At 59.2% G+C, this 21761-nt stretch overlaps 1 protein-coding gene across 4 annotated transcripts; it reads right to left on the bottom strand.

Annotated features, from left to right (window-relative positions):
- Positions 1-2292: 2292 nt before the first annotated feature.
- Positions 2293-20912, bottom strand: ECE1 (endothelin converting enzyme 1). 4 transcript variants are annotated; one of them, XM_054175933.1, is made up of 18 exons: positions 20781-20912; positions 15592-15678; positions 14522-14660; positions 13208-13420; positions 10542-10666; positions 9109-9321; positions 7544-7735; positions 6857-6999; positions 6660-6774; positions 5604-5714; positions 5304-5402; positions 5122-5199; positions 4661-4764; positions 3941-4051; positions 3763-3830; positions 3504-3694; positions 3312-3407; positions 2293-2617 (listed from the first exon to the last, which is right to left on the bottom strand). In XM_054175933.1, exons 1-18 carry the CDS (start codon positions 20781-20783, stop codon positions 2441-2443), a joined length of 2265 nt encoding a protein of 754 aa, XP_054031908.1. In that variant the 5' UTR covers positions 20784-20912; the 3' UTR covers positions 2293-2440. The 4 variants fall into 4 exon arrangements, with proteins under 4 accessions (XP_054031908.1, XP_054031907.1, XP_054031910.1 ...); XM_054175932.1 differs by lacking the exon at positions 20781-20912 and adding an exon at positions 19260-19324; XM_054175935.1 differs by lacking the exon at positions 20781-20912 and adding an exon at positions 16816-16919.
- Between the last annotated feature and the right edge of the window lie 849 nt (positions 20913-21761).

Genomic DNA, 21761 nt, shown 5'->3' with positions numbered 1-21761 from the left:
TCCATGCTGCTCCTCTCTCTTCCCAGGAATGCAGGAATTTCACCGTGTTTTAAACACAGGAGGCCACAACCAGCCCAAAACAGCACCCCAAGAGCGTTGCTAACTCCTGCCAGCCTGGGACCGGAGAGCACAGGCAGCGATTTTCTCGGCTCCACCGCCCTCTGCGGGTCTGCTCCATCATCTCCAGCCAGACCCTGGAGCAAACAACAGCTGCAGCAGCTCTGCCAGCGCTGCAGGAGAGCCAGGGCCTCATGCTGAGGCACACAAGCAGAAGGTGAACGATCTATTAGTAGGTTTTGATTCAGTCTTGGAGAGAAAACAGAGGAAAAGCAGCAAGAGGGAAGTTTTCCCTCTTACTTATGCAGCACTCACACCCCCAGCATGCTGCTGGCTCAGTGCTGCTCATCCCAGCAGCAAACCCACTCTGTGTTGCATAGGATCAGGGAATTGTTTCAGTTGGAAAGGTCCTCTAAGGTCATCCAGTCCAACCAGCAACCCAACCCCACCCTGGCCCCAAGTGCTATGGGCACAGGTTTCTCGAACCCCTCCAGGGATGGGAACTCCACCACCTCCCTGGGCAGCCTCTGCCAAGCCCTGACTACTCTTGCAGCGAAGAAATTGTTCCTCATGTCCAACCTAAACCTCCTCTGGCACAATTTCAGGCCACTTCCTCTTGTTCCCAGGGAGAAGAGACCCCCACCCTCTCCACTCTCCTTTCAGGGAGCTGTAAAGAGCAATGAGGTCTCCCCTCAGCCTCCTCTTCTCCAGAGTAAACAACCCCAGGTCCCTCAGCTGCTCCTCATAAGCCCTGCTGTAGATTTGTTCCACTAGAGGTGGAAAGCAACCAACCACCCGCAGTGAATGAGAGTTTTGGGCACAAAACCCTGGCTTTAGGCTCCAAGAGAGGTGACAGATGCCAAGCACAGGCTGGGAAAAGCCTCCTCAGCTCAGCTGTGTCAGGAAGGGATGGGCTCAGCAGCAGATGAAGGGATCCAACCCTCTCTTGCCATCAGAAACAACAACAACAACTCTTGGGCAGCTCCAGCCCCAGTACAAAGTTATTTATTCTTTCAGTTAAGACAAGCCCCATGTGTAGCATGAAAAAATAAGTTTAAAAAAGCTTCCCCTCCCCCCCCCCCATCCCTCCTTTTCCATATAAATATTAAAAACCCCTCCAGGCCTTTGCTTTCCCTCCAGAGCAGGCAGGTGCCCCAAGAGCCAACACACTGAAACCTGAGCTGCTCTCAGTGGTTTCCCCTCAAGACCTCAAGAAAGGTCATGCAAAACCGAAACAACACAACAAAACCTCAAGAAAGCTCCTTGAGCCCCATCCCAGGCAGATCTCACACCAGTGCCAGACTGGCCAGGGAGGCAGGGGGGGTCTGGGGCCTTGATTTCAGGGCTTGCAGTTTCCTGGGTGCAGAGAGCAGGCACAGGGTGAGCGAAGCGGCGGCAGGAGCAGCCTGCGCTTGTCCGGGGCAGCTGCTGGGCCAGGAAATCCTCCCTGAGCCCACTCCAGGGGGGACAGGAGGGAGAAGCAGCTGCATCACCCACGTTGTCACCACCTCAGTCACATCTTTGGCACATCTGTTCCCTTTGCAGTCCGAAGCGAAAGCCGGGCCCAGGAGCTGCAGCGTCCCTGCGGCGCTTCCCCGGCTCGCTATCCCGAATGCCCCCAGCAGCAGCCTCCCTCAGGGGAAAAAACCACCCTGGGCTCTGGGGCTGGCTGTTTGCACCCCCAGCCTCACCCAGCTTCCCTGGCCAAGGGACTGTCACCAGAGGGGTGCTGCACCTACAGCTGCACTGAGTAAAAACAACAACAACAAAAAACAACACCCCCCCCCCCCCCAAGATTAATAAATATCCTGATCTCCTCCTAATAAAACAAAGGCTTAGAAATGCCTTTTCCCTGACATTTTCCAGTGTATTCCACAATGCATGAAAAAAAACCACAAAAAATAGAGACATTTCCCCTCCCTCCCTACCAAAAAAAACCCAACCAAACCCCCAAACTGAAAAATAGATCTTCAGAAACATTTTCCCATCCTCATGTGCTCATCTTTGGAGAGAGGAAAGGTCGTCGGTGTGCTGCGGCTCGCAGCCGGCCCGGCCCGGGGCGCAGCCTTCCCTTTGGCACCTCCAAACAAGAGGTCTTCAGCCCGGGGCGGTGGCGCGAGCTGGAGCGTCCTGTGTGTCAGCAGGGGGCTGTGGCGCCTCCACAGGCGGGGGGCAGAGCCCCCAAACCGAAGTCATTTCACAAAGGAGCTGGGGGGGGTGGGGGAGGGGAGGGGCGAGGAGGTTTCACAGTGGATCGAACCTCGGCCGCCGCCGAGCAGCGCGGTGCACGGAGAAGTGGTTTGAGCCTCTCGGGAGGAGGCCTGCAGGACATCCAGCGGGCGGCAGAGGACGAAGAGACCGCGGCTGGGACCCCTCGAGCCCGTCACCAGACCTCACACTTCTTGGGGGGGTTCATGGGGGAGCCGAGGGGGCAGGCGAAGTGCTCGGCGAACTCGCGGGAGTTGGAGACGGTGCCGATGACGCGGAAGCGCGAGGGGCTGTGGGGGTCGGTGATCAGCCCCTCGTGAGAGCTCTCCGGCGTGCGGACCGAGCACCACACCTGCAGCGGAGGACAGCAGGGGTGGGCACCACGGCTGCCACCCCTGGAGCCCACGGGCCCTAGGGAAGGGACTTCTGCCAAGGGCTGGGAGTGCCAGGACGAGGACAATGGCACTGAGCTGGGAGAGGGGAGACTGAGACTGGAGAGGAGGAAGAAATTGTTGAGAGTGAGGCTGGGGAGACTCTGGCACAGGCTGCCCAGGGAGGCTGTGGCTGTCCCCTGCCTGGAGGTGCTGAAGGCCAGGCTGGATGAGGCCTTGAGCAAGCTGGGCTGGTGGGAGGTGTCCCTGCCCATGGCAGGGGGCTGGAACTGGATGAGCTTTGAGGTCCCTTCCAACCCATTCCATGAATCTCTGAACCTTGTGTGATGAGCACCAACAGCTCGAGTTCACTTTATAGCAGCATAACCCTGATCAAGCTCTCCACTCACCACACAGCTTCTCTGGAGACAACCACAGGACCCCACTTGGTGCCAACCTGGCCCTCCCTGCTCGCATGATGGGCACAACGCAGCTCAGGCTCCAGCTTTGTCTCACTTTTTAGCCAGCACCACCCCAATGCGGCTCTCTGCCCACCAGGCAGCTTCTCTGGAGCCCTCAGTTCTGCTGCCACACCCTCCCCACCACCATCTGGGTATGCCTCCACCCCTCAACACCTGAGCATCCACCCCTGCTGCCCACCACCGAGCCACCTACCTGGGCAAAGCCCACAAAGAAGAGCTGGTGGTTGGTGAGGCCGAGGGTCGGGAGGGTTTCCTCATCGCCGTTCTTTTTCAGCCAGTTTTGATACGCCTGGAGACCAGGGAGCACGGCAGGCGTGAGGGACGGCACCGAGGCCACCACGCTGTGCCACCCACCCCATCCACCTCCCCAGCCCCCCGCTCCTACCCTGTAGGCAGCCTTGAGGCCCCCGTTGTCGGCGATGTTCTCCCCCAGGGTGTGTTTGCCGTTGACGGCCTCGCCGTTGACGCTGTAGTTGCCGTACTGCTCCACCATGCACTCTGTCTGCCTCTTGAAGGCCTCCACGGAGGAGTTCTTCCACCAGGGCCGCAGGTTGCCGTCCTTGTCGTACTCCCGACCTGCCAAAAGGTCCTTCAGCGCCTGCCAGCCGCCCCTCCAGCAGCCCAGCCCCGGGCCCCGGCCGTACCTTGGTCATCGAAGGCGTGCGTCAGCTCGTGGCCCACCACCACGCCGATCCCCCCGAAGTTCAGGGACCTGCAGGAGGCAGATGGTGCCATCAGGAGAGCCATGGACGCTCAGCCTCGGCTTGGGGGATGGGAGGCAACCTGGGAGTCTTGCCCTCCACCCTGTCCCTGGGCTCTTACTTGGGAGAGGCCCGGGTGTAAAAAGGGGCCTGGAGGATGCCAGCAGGGAAGACGATCTCGTTCTTGGTGGGCGAGTAGTAGGCATTGACCGTCGGAGGGGTCATGCTCCACCTGCAGGCACAGGGACACAGCCAGCATGGCAGCACCAACCCAGCACCAAGGTCTGCCGATGGTGCAAAGCCCCTGGCCCACACTGAACTCCCCAGAGGCAGCACGGTCTGCTGAGCACCAAGCCCAAGTGCTGCAGGTACTGTGGAGCTGAGCAGAGGACTGCTTGGGAACTGCTTGAGAGCCCAGCCACAAAAATGCTGAAGGCAGTGGAACATCTTCCTCATGAGCAGAGCCTGAGGGAGCTGAGGGCTCTGGAGCTTGGAGAGGAGGAGCCTGAGGGTGACCTCATTCATGCTGATAAAGATGTGCAGGGTGAGTGCCCAGAGGCTGGAGCCAGGCTTTGGTGAGTGGTGCCCAATGCCAGCACCAGGGGCAGTGGTGGAAGTTGGGGCAGAGGAAGTGCCATGGAAACAGGAGGGAAAGTTACTCCCTGTGAGGGTGACAGAGCCCTGGAGCAGGCTGCCCAGGGGGGTGTGGAGTCTCCTTCTCTGGAGATATTCAGGATCTGCCTGGATGAGTTCCTGTGTGACCTGCCCTGGGTGACCCTGCTCTGGCAGGGGCTTGGACTGGACAATCTCTGGAGGTCCCTTCCAACACTCTGTGACTTACTGGTCGCGGTTCGGGGGCTTGCGGAGCTGGTCGGCGGTGACCCTGGCTGAGAAGTTGTAGAACTGCATGACGTTCTCAAAGTAGAGGTCAGACACAGCCTCATACTGCAAAGAACAAGGTGTGGTGATCCCCCAGCTCTGCTCCTCCCTCCACAGCCACGGAGGAGCCTCCAGAGCCAGCTGAGTTACAGCCACTCTTTGTTTCTCCTCCTCTCCAACATCTGTGCAGTCTCGGGAGGGCAATGAATCATCGTTACAAAACGGCTCCTCCTCTTCCCAGGCAGAGAACCCAACAGCCACAGCCACCCCAGGACTGACCTCCAGCTCTCTGGGAAGCCCCCAGAGAAAGCTCAGTGAGATCCCTCTGGAGGAAGGCAGGGCTGCCCCCAGCCCGTGGCGATGGGCACGTCCTGCACGTGCTAATGCAACAGGCGACCGCAGGGTCCTGTCTAACCAACTCACATCATTGAAGACTTTATCCAGCTCCTTGGGGTCCATGATGAACTTGGGGTAGCCAATCATGTTGTAGATGGCATCTGCCTGGCGGGTGACAAGGACCAAAGTGGGTGTGGTGATGGCAGGATGACCTCCCCCAGCCTCCAACCACCACCCCCTCCTCCCCAGCACTGCTGCCAGCGCCTCACCTTCTCCTTGGCCGATCTCCTCGTGTCCTCATCCATCCACTGCAGGGTCTCCAGGCTCTCCTCAAAGGCTGTTTTAATCTCTGCAATCATTTCCTCTGCCTGGACAAAACAAGGTGGGCCAACATCAGGCTTCCCAGCCCAGAGAGCTCAAGGATCCTCACACTGCTGGAGAGGAAGAGGCCAGGCTGCTGAGGTGCTGCTGCTGCTGGATGGCCCAGTGAATGGAGACAGGGTGGGCAAAAGATGGGTGGGGAAATATTGGTTGTCCCAACCATCCCCAGTGCTCACTCAGGGACCTACCACCTGCTTGCTGTCTTCTGCAAAGGTGGCCTTGACAAACATGGCCCCCAGGGCAAAGCCCAGGTTGTTGTCCGTGTCGCTGATGCAGAACTTCCAGCGTGGGAGGCAGGTCTGCACGGGACAAGAGGTGGCTGTCATGGCATGGCCAAACCCCCCTGACCTTCCCAGTTCCCACCAGATAAGGTCCACATCCATCCCTCTGTGCCAGAGCTGCCAGCCCAAAATCTGTCCCATATCATAGAACCACAGAACTGTCAGGGTTGGAAGGGACCTCAAGGCTCAGCCACCTCCAACCCCCCTGCCTTGGGACACCTCACACTACAGCAGGCTGCTCACAGCCACCTCCAGCCTGGCTGCAAACACCTCCAGGCAGGAGGCTTCCACCACCTCCCTGGGCAGCCTGTGCCAGGCTCTCACCACCCTCCTGGGGAACAACTTCTTCCTCACATCCAATATGAATCCACTCACTTCTAGTTTTGCTCCATCCCTCCCCAGTCCTATCCCTCCCTGACACCCTCAGAAGTCCCTCCCCAACTTTCTTGGAGCCTCCTTCAGATCCTGGAAGGCCACAATGAGGTCTCCTGGGAGCCTTCTCTTCTCCAGACTGCACAACCCCAACTCTCAGGCTGTGCTCACAGCAGAGCAGCTCCAGCCCTCTGCTCCTCCTCGTGGCCCTTCTCTGGACACCTTCCAGCACCTCCAGATCCTTCCTGGCACAGAGGCTCCAGAACTGGACACAGAGCTCTAGGTGTGGTCTCAGCAGAGCAGAGTAGAGGGGGAGAATCATCTGCCTTGACCTGCAGGCTATGCTTCTCTTGCTGCAGCCCAGGCTCTGCTTGGCTCTCTGGGCTGCAAGTGCTCACTGCTGGCTCCTGTTGAGCTTCTCCTCCCCCAGGCACTCCCAAGTCCTTTTCTCCAGGGCAGCTCTCCAGCCAGTCCCTGCCCAGCACATATATATATTTACATCTCCCTATTCTTCTGCTGCAACCTGCTGGGGACTTCACTTAAAAACCTGCTGCTGGTTTAATGGTGGTCTGGGGGGGGCCCTGCCCTCACCTTCTTCGTGCCATACATCACTTCCATGAACTTCTCCTCGGCGTCCTGGAAGCGCTGGTCCAGGAAGGGGCTGGTTTTCCGCACCAGGTTCCAGATCATGTAGTTGTTGAGAAGGCTGCGGCGAGAGGCGGTGAGCAGGCAGCAGAGCCACCCCTGCCCGCCCTGGGCACCCCTCCGTGCGGGCTGGGGGCTCTCACCATTTATCAGTGGCCAGGATGAGGTCAGAGACCTGCTCCAGGTACTCCTTGGCATAGACCACGACAGGCTCTGACTCGTTGAGCTCCACAGGGTAGAAGACCGTGGAGAGGAAGGGCATCCAGTCCACGGCCGGGGCCAGCTCCTGCAAAAGGCAGGCTGCTGCTGTGGCCTCGAACACCAGCAGAGGGAGGCGGCAGCCACTGCCGAGCGGGAAGCTGCAGCCTCAGCCGGATCCCTCCGGCAGGGGCTGATGCTGCAGAGAGCGGTTCCCACAACAGCAGCATCCTCCAAAGGTCAGAGGGGAGTAAACAATCTCCTCCCACAGAGGAAAAGAAAGTGGGGCGGGTGTCGGAGATGTTGACACAACCCTCCAGGGCCCCCCCGGGGACGCCGGGAGGTGACCAGGCTGACGTCCATCGCTGGGCCGCGGGCGGCAGCGCCGCAACGGTGTCAGTGCCGCAGCGGGGCAGCTACTGGCCTCGGGGGTGGTCCAGAGGCTGGGAGGAATGAGTCAGGGTGGGATTTCCCCAAGGAGGACAGGAGCCAAGCTGTTGCACAAGAGCTTCCCCGGAGGTGTTGGCCAGCATCAGGCTTCCTTGGAGGGAGCTGCGTCACCCCCATGCCTCTGCCTGCCCCTCCTTCCCCAGGCACTGCGGAGCCGAGAAGCTCAGCACCTCCAGCCCTACCTTTAGCTCCCCAGCTGTCATTTTATGGTAGATGACCTCCTCGTCCCGGTGCTTCTCCTGGGGGATGGTGATGTTGGCCAACGCCGTCTCGAAGTCCAGGATCTGCTGCATCTGCTGCCGCGTCGCCTCCTCGTCGGTGCCCCCCAGGAACATCCCCAGCTGCACCATGTAGTTCAGGTACCCAGCCAGCACCTGGCGGGTGGAACAGAGTGAGGATATGCAGGGTGGGCACCCAGAGGCACCTGGACAAGCTGCAGAGGTGAGCCCAGGTGAACCTCATGAGGTTCAGTAAAAGCAAGCGCAGGGTTCTGCACCTGGGCTGGAACAATCCTCACTGTCAGCACAGACTGGGGGAGGAGAAGATAGAAAGCAGCCTTGAGGAACAGGACTTGGGGGTGCTGGTAGGGGAGAAGCTGGACGGGAGCAGGCAGGGTGAGCTTGCAGCACAGAAGGCCAAGGGCAGCCTGAGCTGCATCCAAAGCAGCATTGCCAGAGATCCAGAGAGAAGATTCTGCCACTTTGCCCTGCTCTGGTGAGTTCTCACCTGCAGGGCTGTGTGCAGGGCTGCAGCCCTGCAGGAAGGACCTGGAGCTGATGGAGAGGGTCCAGAGGAGGCCAGGAAAATGCTCAGGGGGTTGGAGCAGCTCTGTTATGAGGACAGGCTGAGGGAGCTGGGGCTGTGCAGCCTGGGGAAGAAAATGCTCCAGGGAGACCTAATAGCAGCCTGCCAGTGCCTGAGGGGGCTACAGGAATGATGGAGAGAGACTGCTTGCAAAGGCCTGCAGGGACAGGACCAGGGCCAGTGGCTTTAAGCTGGAGAAGAGCAGATTTAGTCTGGATGTTAGGAACAAGTTCTTTACTATGAGGGTAGTGGAACACTGGAACAGGTTGCCCAGGGAGGTGGTTGAGGCTGCATCCCTGGAGATCACAGTATCACCAAGGTTGGAAGAGACCTCAAAGATCATCAAGTCCAAGCTGTCACCACAGACCTCATGACTAAACCATGGCTCCAAGGGCCACATCCAATCCCCTCCTGAACACCTCCAGGGATGGGGACTCCACCACCTCCCTGGGCAGCACATCCCAATGGCTAACAACTCTCTCAGTGAAGAACTTTCTCCTCACCTCCAGCCTAAACCTCCCCTGGCACAGCTTCAGACTGTGTCCTCCTGTTCTGGTGCTGGGTGCCTGGGAGAAGAGACCAACTCCCTCCTGGCTACAACCTCCCTTCAGGTAGTTGTAGAGAGCAAGGAGGACTCCCTTGAGCCTCCTCTTCTGCAGGCTAAACAACCCCAGCTCCCTCAGCCTCTCCTCCCAGGGCTGTGCTCAAGGCCTCTCCCCAGCCTCATTGCCCTTCTCTGGACACCTTCAAGTGTCTCGATGTCCTTCTGAAACTGAGGGGCCCAGAACTATTACAGGTATATTCAAGGTGAGGCAGGATGAGGCCCTGGGCAACCTGCTCTAGTTGGGGATGCAGGGGGGGGTCAGAGTGGATGAGCTTTGGAGGTCCCTTCCAGCCCAGCCTGTGAGTCTCTGCCGGGTGCCACCCAGCCCCAGCCCCTCACCTTCTCGTTCTCAGTCTTGTTGAGGTAGTAGTCCCTCGAGGGCAGGCCCAGCCCCGACTGGTCCACCTGGATCACGTTGCTGTTGGAGTTCTTGGAGTCGGCGCTGACGTAGACGGAGAAGAAGGGAGAGGTGCGGTAGTGCGCCGTCACCTCCCGCAGCGTGGCGTTGAAGTTGTCACCGGCCCAGGGCCCTGTGATGTTCCAGCCACCCAGCTGGGCACAGGCAGCAGCCAGGGACAGAAGCACAGAATCGTTAGGGTTGGAGGGGACCTCTGAGACCACAGAATGGTGCAGGACAGAAGGGACCTCCAAAGGTGTGAGCTGCCCGCAGCCAGCAGGGACATCCCCAGCTAGAGCAGGCTGCCCAGGGCCCTGCCAGCCTCACCTTGAGCATTATCAGGGATGAGGCCTCAACCACTGCCCTGAGCAGCCTGTTCCAGCGTTCCACCACTCTCACTGTGCAGAACTTCCTCCTGATGTCCAACCTAACTCTACCCTGCTTCAGTTTCAAACCACTGCCCCTACCCTATCCCCACAGGTCCTTCTGAGCAGTCCCTCCCCAGCCTGCCTGTAGGTCCCCTGCAGATACTGAAATGCAGCTTAGCCAAGGAGCTCTCTCTTAAACATGTCCAGGAATGGAGCCTCAACCACCTCCCTGGGCAACCTCATAGTAAAGAGCTTGCTCCTACTATCCAAACACCATCAAGTCCAACCTTCTACCCAACACCTCCATGACCACCAGGCCATGTTCTGACGTGGCAGATCTATAGCTCCAAGGATGGTGACTCCACCACTTCCCTGGGCAGCCCTGTTCCATACATTCAGAGATTGGTTTGGGTTGGAAGGGACCTTAAAGATCATCCAGTTCCACCCCCCTGCCATGGGAACAGACACCTCCCACCAGCCCAGCTTGCTCAAGGCCTCATCCAACCTGGCCTTGAACACCTCCAGGGAGGAGGCAGCCACAGCCTCCCTGGGCAACCTGTGCCAGAGTCTCACCACCCTCACACTGAAGAGCTTCTCCCTCAGCTCCAGGCTAACCCTGCTCTCCCTCAGCTCCAGTCTAACCCTGCTCTCCCTTAGCTTCAAACCATTCCCCCTTGTCCCTCTGCAGCCTTCCTGCAGGATCCCTTCAGGTACTCTCTCTACCCACAGTGTAAAGCATCTCCAGTGCCTGCCCAGATGGAGCTTCAATCATCCTGACATGCTTAAACATCCCCCCAGTCCCACCCTGAGGGAAACCCCACCTTGCAATGGTGCTAGACAGCCCAGGAGAGGCAAGACCTGCCTCTCAAATCCCAGCATCTCCCTGGGAGGATGCTCTCCCCCAGAGCAAAGGGTCTGGAGGGGGCTGGGGTGGCCACGAATGAACTTTCCCCCCCACTCTGCAGGGGTAATGGGGGCCTTCCCTGCAGGCAAGGGACAGGACACACCTTCTGGATGAGCTCCACGAGGGGGGCAGCACGCAGCTCCTCGATCTTGCTCTCGTTCATGCAGGCCTGGTAGTAGCGCTGGGCCTTGCGCTCCGCCTCGCTCGACACGTTGGCCGTGGTGTTCTCTGCACCAGGCACCCAGGGGGAAAGGGGATCTGCTCACATGGGGTCCCCAGGACACCAGCAACATCACCCCCCCTCACCTTCCACCAGAGCAATGTTCAGCCCCATGCTTGACCTCACTGCTGTTGGTAAAGCTGTGCAGGATGAGTGCCCAGAGGCTGGAGCCAGGCTCTGCTGGGGGATGCCCAATGCCAGCACCAGGGGCAGTGGTGGAAGCTGAGGCAGAGGAAGTGCCATGGAAACAGGAGGGAAGATTTATTCACTGTGAGGGTGGCAGAGCCCTGGAGCAGGCTGCCCAGGGGGGTTGTGGAGTCTCCCTCTCTGGAGATAACCAAGACCAGCCTGGATGTGTTCCTGTGTGAGCTGCCCTGGGTTCCCTCTGGCAGGGGGCTTGGACTGGACAATCTCTGGAGGTCCCTCCCAGCCCCTGTGATTTTCATAGAATCCTAGAATGGCTCAGGGTGGAAGGGACCTCAGAGATCACACGTTATTTGGGCTGGAACAGACTGAGATCAACTCCAGGCTACGACCTAACACCACAGCACTGATCAGACCATCCAGATCACCTCCTCCAGCCCCCTGCCATGGAGGGACACCTCTCAGTTAGACTCCACTGCTCAAGGCCTCATCCAGCCTGGCCTTCAACACCTCCAGGGAGGAGGCAGCCACAGCCTCCCTGGGCAGCCTGGGCCAGAGTCTCAGAAGCCTCACACTGAAGAACTTCTTCCTCAGCTCCACTCTAACCCTGCTCTGCCTCAGCTCCAAACACTTCCCCCTTGGCCTGGCTCAGACTCCCTCAGCAAAAGTCTCTCTGCAGCCTTCCTGCAGGATCCCTTCAGGTCCTGGCAGGCAGCTCTGAGGTCCCCCTGGAGCCTTCTCCTCTGCAGGCTGCACAGCCCCAGCTCCCTCAGCCTGTGCTCCCAGCAGAGCTGCTCCAGCCCTGGGATCATCTCTGTGGCCTCCTCTGGGCTCCTTCCAGCAGCTCTGAGTCCTTCTTGTGCTGGGGACAACAGAGCTGGAGGCAGGGCTGGAGGTGAGGTCTGAGCAGAGCAGAGCCCAGGGGCAGAATCCCCTCTGCTGCCCTCTGCCCACCCTGCTCTGGCTGCAGCCAGCACACAGCTGCCTGAGGGCTGCAGGAGGCACTGCTGGCTCCTGGGGAGCTGCTCAGCACCCAGCACCCTCAAGGCTCTTCCTTCAGGGCTGCTCTCAACCCACTCAGCACCCAGCCTGGATTTGTGCCTGGGGTTGGCCTGACCCTGCTGCAGGATGCTGCCCTTTGACTTACTGAATCTCACACCGTTGGCACTGTCAAACCCAGGCTCCAAGGCGCTGAAGCTCACCCCACCAGTGCCCTCCACCATCCCAGGAGCATCCCACAGCCTCTAACCCTTCCTGGCCTCCTTCCCCCATCTCCTCTCCCACCCGCAGCGACTGCTCCTGCTCTTTGGAGCAGAAAGATAAAGGAAGGGACAAAACACAAAGGATTTTTTCCAGCGGCTCTGATGTTCCCAGCCCCCCACGCTGCCCTTGCCCCCATCCTGCTGCTCCCCCAGCCCTGTTATTTCTTCCTGCCAGCAGGAACAACAAACTCACTTTTCTCCTGCAAACCCAAGCCATCAGCATTTTTTTTCCACCCTCCCCTCTGAAGTTCTCTTTCCCCAGAGGCTTTGGGGTGGGTTTTTCCCCCCCCCCCCCCATTATTATTATTATTATTATTATTACTATTTTCCTCATGACACAGCTTGCACCTTTGGCTTCCCAGCTGTGTGGGTTTATTAACTGAAGGTCCCTCAGCTCCAAGGAATTCAAGGAAATGCCAAGCACAACCACTTTGGCTGGGGGCCTGCTCCCTTCTCCCGGTGAAAAAAGCAGCGCCAGATTGCTGCGGGAAGAACCCAGGGATGAAGCCATTCCCACCCCCCACCCCCACCCCTCCATCCTCCCTGCTCTTCCCAAACCTTCTCTCTGCAGAGCAATCAGCCCCAGCTCAGTGGGAAGCGCTGATAAGGAGCCAGCTGTTTGCTCAGAGCTTGAACAAACCGTCCCTGCCAGTGCCGCGGATAAGCTGCCCGGCTGCGGCGTTCGCACGCAGAGCCCCGGCCTGGGATCCTCCCTCTGCCAGGGCAGTCCTGGCCGCCCCAAAACGGCCACATTGGCAGCCAGCTCCCCCATCACACACACAAAAGGCTGCAGGAGGAAAGCTCCAGAGCCTTGGGGTGATCCTGGGCTGCTGCAGCCTCTGGATGCAGCGTGGGGTGCAAAGCAGGAGCTGCTGGGAATGCTGCCACGGGGCTGGCGGAGCCAAGGCCAGGACCTTTCCCTTACTCGGCTCAACACCACAGTCAGAAGTCCCAGAGGTACCCAGGAGAGCAGCCACAGCCAGGCTCTGCCTCCCATCCTCCTCGCAGCACGTGCCTCGTGGGCTGGTTTGTCACTGGGCTTCCAGGCCAGCCTCACATCCCCACGGGCACGTTTTCGGCACCCCCCAGGCCTCGACGGGGCTCCTCGGCACCGTGGGGGTCCCACATCACCCCAGGACTCACCCAGCAGATGCTTCATGATGGCCTGGTTGTGCTCCCAGAGGTTGTTGAAGGTGCCCCAGCGTGAGTGGCCGTCAGGGAGAGGGTTGGCCTTGATCCAGCCCCCACAGGCGTAGCTGAAGAAGTCCTCGCAGGGATTCACCGCCCGGTCCAGCGAGCTGAGGATGGAGCTGGTGACGGAGATGCAGGCTTCTGACAGGCACACAGCAGGTGGCCCTGTGTGGGGGAGGGATGAGCTCAGCTCCTCCAACAACAAGACACAGGGGCACATCCTGCCCCACCACAAAGGGTGTGGGCAAACATCCCACCCGGGGCCCAAGCAGCTCGTTCTGTGCCTCAACATCCCACTCCAGGGCCAGTGATGGAGACCAGTGCCCTGCCCCTGAGATCCCATCCCTGGGCAAGGGATGCAGGCAAGCATCAGATCCCACACCCAAGGATCCCACTCTGGGGTGAAGGAAGCAGGTGAGCATCCCATCCTGGGCTCAAGCATCAAGCTCCAGGAACCACAGAATCATTTTGGTTGGAAGAGACCTTAAAGATTGACTCCAACCCTTGCCCCAGCACTGCCAGGCCACCACTGAACCATGGCCCTCAGCACCACATCCCAAGGGCTCTGAAACACCTCCAGGGATGGCGACTCCACCACTGCCCTGGGCAGCCTGGGCCAGGCCTTGACAACCCTCAAAGGTTAGAAATTGTTCCTCATGTCCAACCTAAACCTCCCCTGGGGCAACTTGAGGCCATTTCCTCTTGTCCTGTCTCTTCTTCCCTGGGAGAAGAGCCCAACCCCCACCTCATTCCAGCCTTCTTCCAGAGAGTGCAGAGAGCCAAAAGGTCTCCCCTCAGCCTCCTTTTCTCCAGACTAAACAAGCCCAGCTCCCTCAGCTGCTCCTCCCCAGCCTTGTTCTCCAGACCCTTCCCCAGCTTCCTTGTCCCTCTCTGGACCTGCTCCAGCCCTCAATATCCTTCTTGGGGTGAGGGCCCAAAACCAAACCCAGGATTAGAGCTGTGGCCTCACCAGTGCCTCTGTCCTAGCTGATACAGGGGTACAGTCCCTGCCCTGCTCCTGCTGGCCACACTGCTGCTAGCAGATGCCAACGAGCACCTCACCCTGGCACAAGGGATGCAGGGGACCACCTGTCATGTCCCCAAGCATCCCACCCCACCCCTCAACACCCTGCCTGAAGAGTTCCCCCGCGGGGTGAGGGATGCAGCTGAGCATCCATCCTGAACCCACCCGCCCCATAGCAAGGAACCCCTCAGCAACCCACCCTGGTGCAGGGGGCAGGATCCCCACATCCTGTAAGGACTTACTGGCTCTGTACTGGAAGATGAGACCCAGCAGACAGGCGGCCAGCACCGCCACCAGCACCCCCACCAGCACCACCAGCTGCTTCTCGGTGCGCGTCCGCTCAGCCCAGCACCCGGAGCTGCTCCTGGAGCCGAAGTTCACCTGGGGGAAAAGCAAAGTGGTTTCCCCACTGCCAGAGAACCCCACGGCCACGGCCCCCATGCTGCTTCCCACGGCCCCCGGCACGAGTCCGGCCCCCGGCGAGGGATCCGGCGCTGGGAAAGGCGGCAGCTGCCTTCCAGAAAGCGGCCAGGAAGGGCGGCACAATGGCAGGAAAGGGACGGGGCGAGCGCCTGGGCCAGCTCACCTGCTGCCCCACGGCACTCCTCCAGCACGCCCGGGATCCCCCCGGTGCGCCCAGCCCCGCGGCCGACGCCCCCAGCCCCACCGCCGGCACCGGGGCAGGGTGGGGGCCGCGGGGCTGGGGGGAAGGGCCGGAACAGGATACTCCCACTCGGCCGAAAAACATCCCCAGGAAGCATCCCGAGCGGAGACAGCCCCGCCGGGGAAAGTGAGAGCCCAGCAGAGCTGCGATTTGGGGGCAGAAAACACCCCCCCAGGAGTGAGAGATGGGACTGGGAGCAGGGCCACCGCCGGCACCATCACCGCAGCCCCAACCCTGCCCGCCGAGGCCGGAGGCTGCCGGCCGTGGGGGAGTTTTCTCGCCCTTTTAAGCTGCTTTCCTGCTGCTCAGGGAGGAATTAACCAAATCCCTTTTGTGTGGGGACAAAGCTGCCACCGCGGTGATAATTGCTCACCCTGGCCACGCCGGGAAGGGGTTGGGAGGGTGGGAAAAGTGGGTTCGGAGGTGCCGCAAACAGCCAAGCCCCACAGACTCTGCTGTCACTGGCTCCAAGCGCTGGGAGCGGAGCAAAGGGCAGCGGAGCCAACTCGGCTCTGCCCACGCTGGACTTTGCCCCACAGAAAACTGCTCCGAGGCAAAAAAAAAACGTTCTGCAACCCCCTTGCCAACTTGCCAGGACCTAAAATCCTCTTTCCCCCTCCCCAGAAGGAAGAGCAGATGAAGCCCTACCTGGAAACCGTTGGGGTAGCCATCGCCTTCGCTGATGGAGTCCAGGGGCTCCTCGTCGTCCAGCGTCGCTCGTTTGTAGGTCGACATCTGCAGGGGAAGGTGGGCAAAGTGGGGGGGGACTCAGCGGCTCGGGGCCGAGGAAGAGGAGGAGGAAGGAATATGCACCCTCTGAAGACACCTCCTCCAGCAAGCAGCTAAATCCCGAATGGCTGCGGGGTAGTAAAAGCGCTAAACAAACGCCGGGGGAAGGTTATGGAAAGCAGCAAGGGCTGGAGCCAAAAGCTGAGTGAAGCCCGAACCCGCCTCGCTTTCCCCCGGGGCCGGGTTGTGCAACCTCCCCTTCTCTTCAGCCTGGAAGAAAGCCGGGTCCTCCTCCACCAGCTCCCAGCCCCAAATCAGAGCGAGAGGGACCCCCCTGGTTCCAGGGATCCCTAGCCTGCCGGCGACCTGAGACAGGCTGGCAGCAAAGGGAATGGCTTTTCACCCCGAAACCAGCGCCTCCACGCCCGCCTGCCAACCCCGCGCACCCCAAAACCGCCCTCGGAGCACCCAAAGGGCACCTCGAGCTGGGGCTGCCGACGGGCTCCCTCCTGGCTCCTCGTCCCACGGCTGTTATCTCTTGCCGGTGCCCGGCTCTTATCTCATCCCGCAGTAGAAAAACAAGGGAAAACCTCACGGGTTGGCAGCCAGCCCTTATCGTGCCGCCGCCGTTTCCTTCCCCCCTGGCACAGCCCTGCCAGGCGGCCGGATTGTCTCCCCCGGGGAAAACAACCCTCTGCCAGCTGCTGAGGGGGGAGCCCCCCAACACCCACCCTGCCCCCGGCCACCGCTCGCATCCCTTCGCCCCCGATACGGCACAGAGTGGGGGTCTACACCCATTAGGGTGTCCCCATCCTGCTGCCCAAAGGGATGGAGGTGATCGGAACCCAGCACAGCCGTGCCTCAGTTTCCCCTGGCAGGAAGGTGCACGCAAGGGAACTGCCGGTGCTCAGCCCTGACTCCACAACAACCCCCAATCACCCCCTGGCACAATTAGCAACAAATCCCATGCTCTTCCCAGGTCCCATCCTCCTCCCGAACCCCAAATCACACCCCGGGTTTAACTAACCAGAAAGCCTACACAAGGAGGAAAAAGCATTGAGGAAGAAAAAGCAGTTTCCCTCCTCGGTTATGCCAACAAAAAAAACCTATTTCCAGCCCCCAAAATCTCCCCCAGGTGCCCACCTCAAGCCTCCAAACCTCGAGGTGAAAAAGCTTTAACGGCAAGATGTTATCACTGCTGAAATCTGCCTTCAGAGGACTTATTTTTTCCCATCCCCTTTCACTTTTTCCCCTTGTTTCTGCACTTTGCACAGGGCTGAAGTTCCCAGCTCCGGGCACCAATCCCTGCTCACACCACAGGGGGGGTCCCAGGAAGCCCCCAGGGCTCCGAAGCACCAAATTCCTGAGTCCCAGCTTCCAGCCAAGGCTTGCACTCAGTTTCCTGAGGAAATGAGGGGCTCTGGGGTGATGCTCCCCTATGCCTGCCTGCCCCGACTGAAAACGGGGCGGGGAAAGGAAAAGGCATCGGAGGGGGGCAGGGGGGGGAAAGAAAGAAAAAGGCAGGGGGAAAAAAATGGCAAGAAAAAAAAGGCAAAAATAAAAAAGGGGAAAAGGCCAAAAATAACAAAGGAAAAAGAAAAATAATTTTTAAAAAAGGAAAAAGGAAAAAAAAAATTAAAAGGCCAAACAAAAGAAAACAATTTAAAAGGAAAAAAAAAAGGGGAAAAGGACAAAAAAAAAGGGGGAAAGGGCAAAAAAAAAAGGGGAAAAGGGAAAAAGAAAGGGGAAAAGGGAAAAAGAAAGGGGAAAAGGGCAAAAAAAAAGGGAAAAAAGGCAAAAAAAGGGGGGGAAAGGCAAAAAAAGGGGGGGAAAGGCAAAAAAAGGGGGGGAAAGGCAAAAAAAGGGGGGGAAAGGCAAAAAAAGGGGGGGAAAGGCAAAAATAGGGGGGGAAAGGCAAAAAAAGGGGGGGAAAGGCAAAAAAAGGGGGGGAAAGGCAAAAAAAGGGGGGGAAAGGCAAAAAAAGGGGGGGAAAGGCAAAAAAAGGGGGGGAAAGGCAAAAAAGGGGGGGAAGGCAAGAAAAAGGGGGGGAAGGCAAGAAAAAGGGGGGAAGGCAAGAAAAAGGGGGGAAGGCAAGAAAAAGGGGGGAAGGCAAGAAAAAGGGGGGAAGGCAAGAAAAAGGGGGGGAAAGGCAAGAAAAAGGGGGGGAAAGGCAAGAAAAAGGGGGGGAAAGGCAAAAAAAAGGGGGGAAAGGCAAAAAAGGGGGGAAAGGCAAAAAAGGGGGGAAAGGCAAAAAAGGGGGGGGAAAGGCAAAAAAAAGGGAAGGAAAAGGAGAAAAGAGGGGGGAAAAGGGAAAAAAGGGGAAAGGCAAAAAAAAGGGGGGAAGGCAAAAAAAAGGGGGGAAAGGCAAAAAAGGGAAAAAGACAAAAAAAAAGGGAAAAGGCAAAAAAAAGGGAAGGAAAAGGAGAAAAGAGGGGGAAAAAGGGAAAAAAGGGGAAAGGCAAAAAAAGGGGGGAAAGGCAAAAAAGGGAAAAAGGCAAAAAAAAGGGAAAAGGCAAAAAAAAGGAAAAGGCAAAAAAAAAGGGAAAAAGAAAAAAAAGGGGGAAAAGGGGAAAAGAAAGGAAAAACAAATTGAAAAAGGCAAAAAGGAAAAGAAAAAAAAGGCCAAAAAAAGGAAAAAGGAAAAAAAAAATTTAAAAGGCAAAAAAAAAAAAAAAAGTTTAAAAATAGCCCCCAAAAAGTAAAAAGGAAAAAAATAAAAAGAAAACAATAAAAAGGGAAAAAGAAAAAGGAAAAAATGGGAAAAGAGAAAAAGGAAAAAATGGGAAAAGAGAAAAAGGAAAAAATAAAATAAGGGAAAAAAGAGTAATTTTTTTTTAAAAGGAAAAGGCAGGGAGGAAAAAAGGAGCAAGCCAGGGAAGAATAAAAGGTGAGGGGTGGGGAAAAGGGGGAAAGAAGGGAAAAGAGCAGGAAGGAAAAGGAGGAAAAAAGCAGGGAAAAGTCCACACTTTCCCTACAGGATGCTCTGGCTGAGCTCCACCTCAGACACCACAGGACCCAACCCGAGCTCGGAGCCTCCCAAAGACCCCCCCCGGAATCCCCGGGCTCAACCCGCAGCATCCTTAACTTGGGGGCAATGTGGTCCGGGAGGGACTTTCAGCGCCCGCGTTCCCTCCCCGGAGCCGGGAGCAGCAGGGCCGAGCTGCACCTCCGGGCGCTCCCCCCGGCGAGGCAGGAACAGCTCTTTTTGGGTCAAAACGAGGAGGTTTTTGTTTCTCTTCCCCCCCCCTCCCCCGCCCCAATCTCTCGCGTTTGCTTAAACCACAACAAAAACGCATTTCCCCTCTTCCCACAGGGTGGGGGAGCACCCAAGGGTGCAGGATGGGGGGCACCTACACTTTGACACCCACCCCCCACCCACCCCCGTCCCTTGCACTCTCCGTACAAAACTCCCAGCCGGGCCTGAAATCGCCTGGTTTTGCCCCAAATCAGCCTTTCGCATCATAAACAATAAACATCACCCCCCCGGATTTCGAGGCCGCAGCTGCCCAGCGGGGTGCGGGAGGGATGGGGACGGGGGGTACCCACCGCCCCGCTGCCCCCCCAGCCTCTCCTTCGGGGCTGCTCACCCCGGTCCCGGGGCTCCCCGAGCCGCCGCCGGCCGCGCTCAGCTCCCGCCCCGGCGCCATTTCGGAGCCACCATCGCGGCTGGGCTGCGCCGTGACGCTTCCCTCGCCTCCTCCGACCCCCTCCCCCCAATTTCACCCTCAACCTTATCCCTCCCTCCCCCCCAAAGCCCCCCTATACCCCCCCTAAACTTCCCCCAGCACCCACCTCCAGCCCCCCAACACCCATAGGTGCCACCTCCCCGGCCTGCAGTCAGCACCCACTGGGGCTCAACCTTGCCATAGGGATGCCCAGGGAGGCTAATTAGGGGCCCTGGTGTTAATTAGGGGGTACCGGGAACGGGGGGTCGGGGGCGGCACTCTAGTTTGGGGAGGAAGAGGGTTTTGGGGGGGGGGCACCCAGGCTGGTTGGGATTTTTGGGGGGGGAGAGCCCCGGTTGCAGATATATAAAAACTATTAAAAAGGAGACCAGTGTTAAGGGGAGGTAGGAACAGCCCAGTTTGGGGGTGTTCGCGAAGAGCCCCCCAAAAATAGTAGGTGCTGCCGGGGGTGGGGGCACCCCTGCACCCTCTTTCTTGCAGGGGGAAATCTGGGGCAAATCCCTGCGGGTTTGGGTTGGGGGCTGGGGAATGCCCCCGAGGGACCATATTTGAGGGGGGGGCACCCACTCTGGGGGTCCCTACCTTGGGAAGGTCACAAAGCAAAGTTGGCTTGGGGGGTGGGAGGGGCACCCAGGGATGCTAAGGGGTGCAAGAGGGATGCTTTAGGGGTGCAGGGGCAGTCCAATAGGAGCGCACTGGGGTACAATGGGGGTCCCAAGGGGGGTGTGGAGGGCTCTTGGGGTGCATGGGGGTCCGGGGGGGGGTGGTGCATGTGAGTTTTGGGGGGGGCTTACAGAGGTGCAAAGAGGGATCCCATGGGCATATACAGAGGACCCTTTGGGGGTGCTGTGAGGTGTCTGGAGGGCGCAGTGGGGGTCCCTTGGGGGTGTATGGGGGTCCCCTTGGGATTCAATGGAGGATCCCTGGGCAGCGCAACAGAGTCCTGCGAAGGGGAGCCGCCGTCCCTTGGGGTCCAACGAAGTTTTATAGGGGTACAGTGGGGTTCCCACGGGGTGCACGGGGGTCCCTTGGGGTGCAAAAGGAGTTTTGTACCCGTGCGTGGTGTTCCCTGGGGGGTGAAGGGAGGTCCCCGGGGGGGCAGTGGGGGTCTCATGGGGTGCAGTGGGGGAACCCGCAGGGTCACGCCAGGCATCTCACGAGAGAAGCATCGCCGCACGCCCGCTTCGCCCATGCGCCCCAGTCCCGACCCCCTCCGGGTTTGGGGTGCGGGCTGGCCCCCTCCTCCCCACGGCTGCCTCCCACTCCTCTTGCTGCCCCCCACCCCCCATGCTGACCCCGCTACTCCCCACGGCTTCCCCCCACTCCCCACGCTGACACCCCCCCCCCCTCCACTGCACATGGCCGTTCCCCAGTCACCATGTTGCCCCCCCCCCCACTGCCATGCTGCCCCCCCCAACTCACCATGGTGCCCCCCGCTGCCGCCGGCCCCGGCCCCCCGCGGGGCGAACCCCCTCCCGAGCCCGGGCGCTGCCGCTCCGGCCACGGCCTGCGGAGGGGCGGCGGGCGCAGGCTGTACCTGGGATGGGAAACCAATGGGGCCGGGGGGGGCCGGGCTTCCGCGCTCGCCTCGTTAACTCTTTCGGGGGGGCCAAACCCCGGGTTGGGGTCCCCATGGTCCCCCCTAAGCTGCGGAAAGCCTTCCCCTCCCCACCCCGCCCCCCGATAAATCGCCGCAGCTCGCTGGCCGGCGGCGGAGGAAACGTGGTGGTGCTCCTGCAAGCGCGCAGTCCCGCGAGCTGCGGTTCCCCGGGCGTGCAACCCCCGCGAGTGTGAGCCCCCGCAAGCACACGACCCCACGAGTGTGCAAGCCTGCAAGCGTGCAAATCCAGGAGCGTGCAAACTTGCGGGTGTGCAAACCCACGAGTCTGCAGTCCTGCAAGCCTGCAGCCCCACAAGAGTTCAAACTTAACAAGCCTGCAGCCCCACAAGCCTGCAGCCCCACGAGTGTGCAAGTCCCACAGGCATACTGTTCCACAAGCATGTCATCTCATGAGTGTACAAACCCACGAGTGTGCTCTCCTGCAAGTGTGCAGTCCCATAAGTGTGCAACCCCACATGTGTGCAACCCCATAAGTGTGCAACCCCACATGTGTGCAACCCCCTAAGTGTGCAGTGCCACAAGTGTGCAATCTCAGAAGCATGCAACCCCACAAATGCAGTCCCTCTAGCATGCAGCCCCATGTGTGCAATCCCATGGGCATGCAACCCCGTGAGTGTGCAAGCATGCCCTTGGTGAGCATGTGAGCAGACAGTGCTGCAAGCAGTCACATCCTCAAGCATGCAGTTGTGCATACACAAGGGTCAGCATGCAGCTGTGCAGGCATGCAGCCATACAGAGGTGCACGCATGCAGCAATGCAAGCATGCAGCCATACAAAAGTGC

Source organism: Dryobates pubescens, chromosome 33 (assembly GCF_014839835.1).
Source record: "Dryobates pubescens isolate bDryPub1 chromosome 33, bDryPub1.pri, whole genome shotgun sequence".
Taxonomy (NCBI): domain Eukaryota; kingdom Metazoa; phylum Chordata; class Aves; order Piciformes; family Picidae; genus Dryobates; species Dryobates pubescens.
The sequence above is the reverse complement of the archived record's forward strand: the minus strand, read 5'-3'. Positions and strand labels throughout refer to the sequence as shown.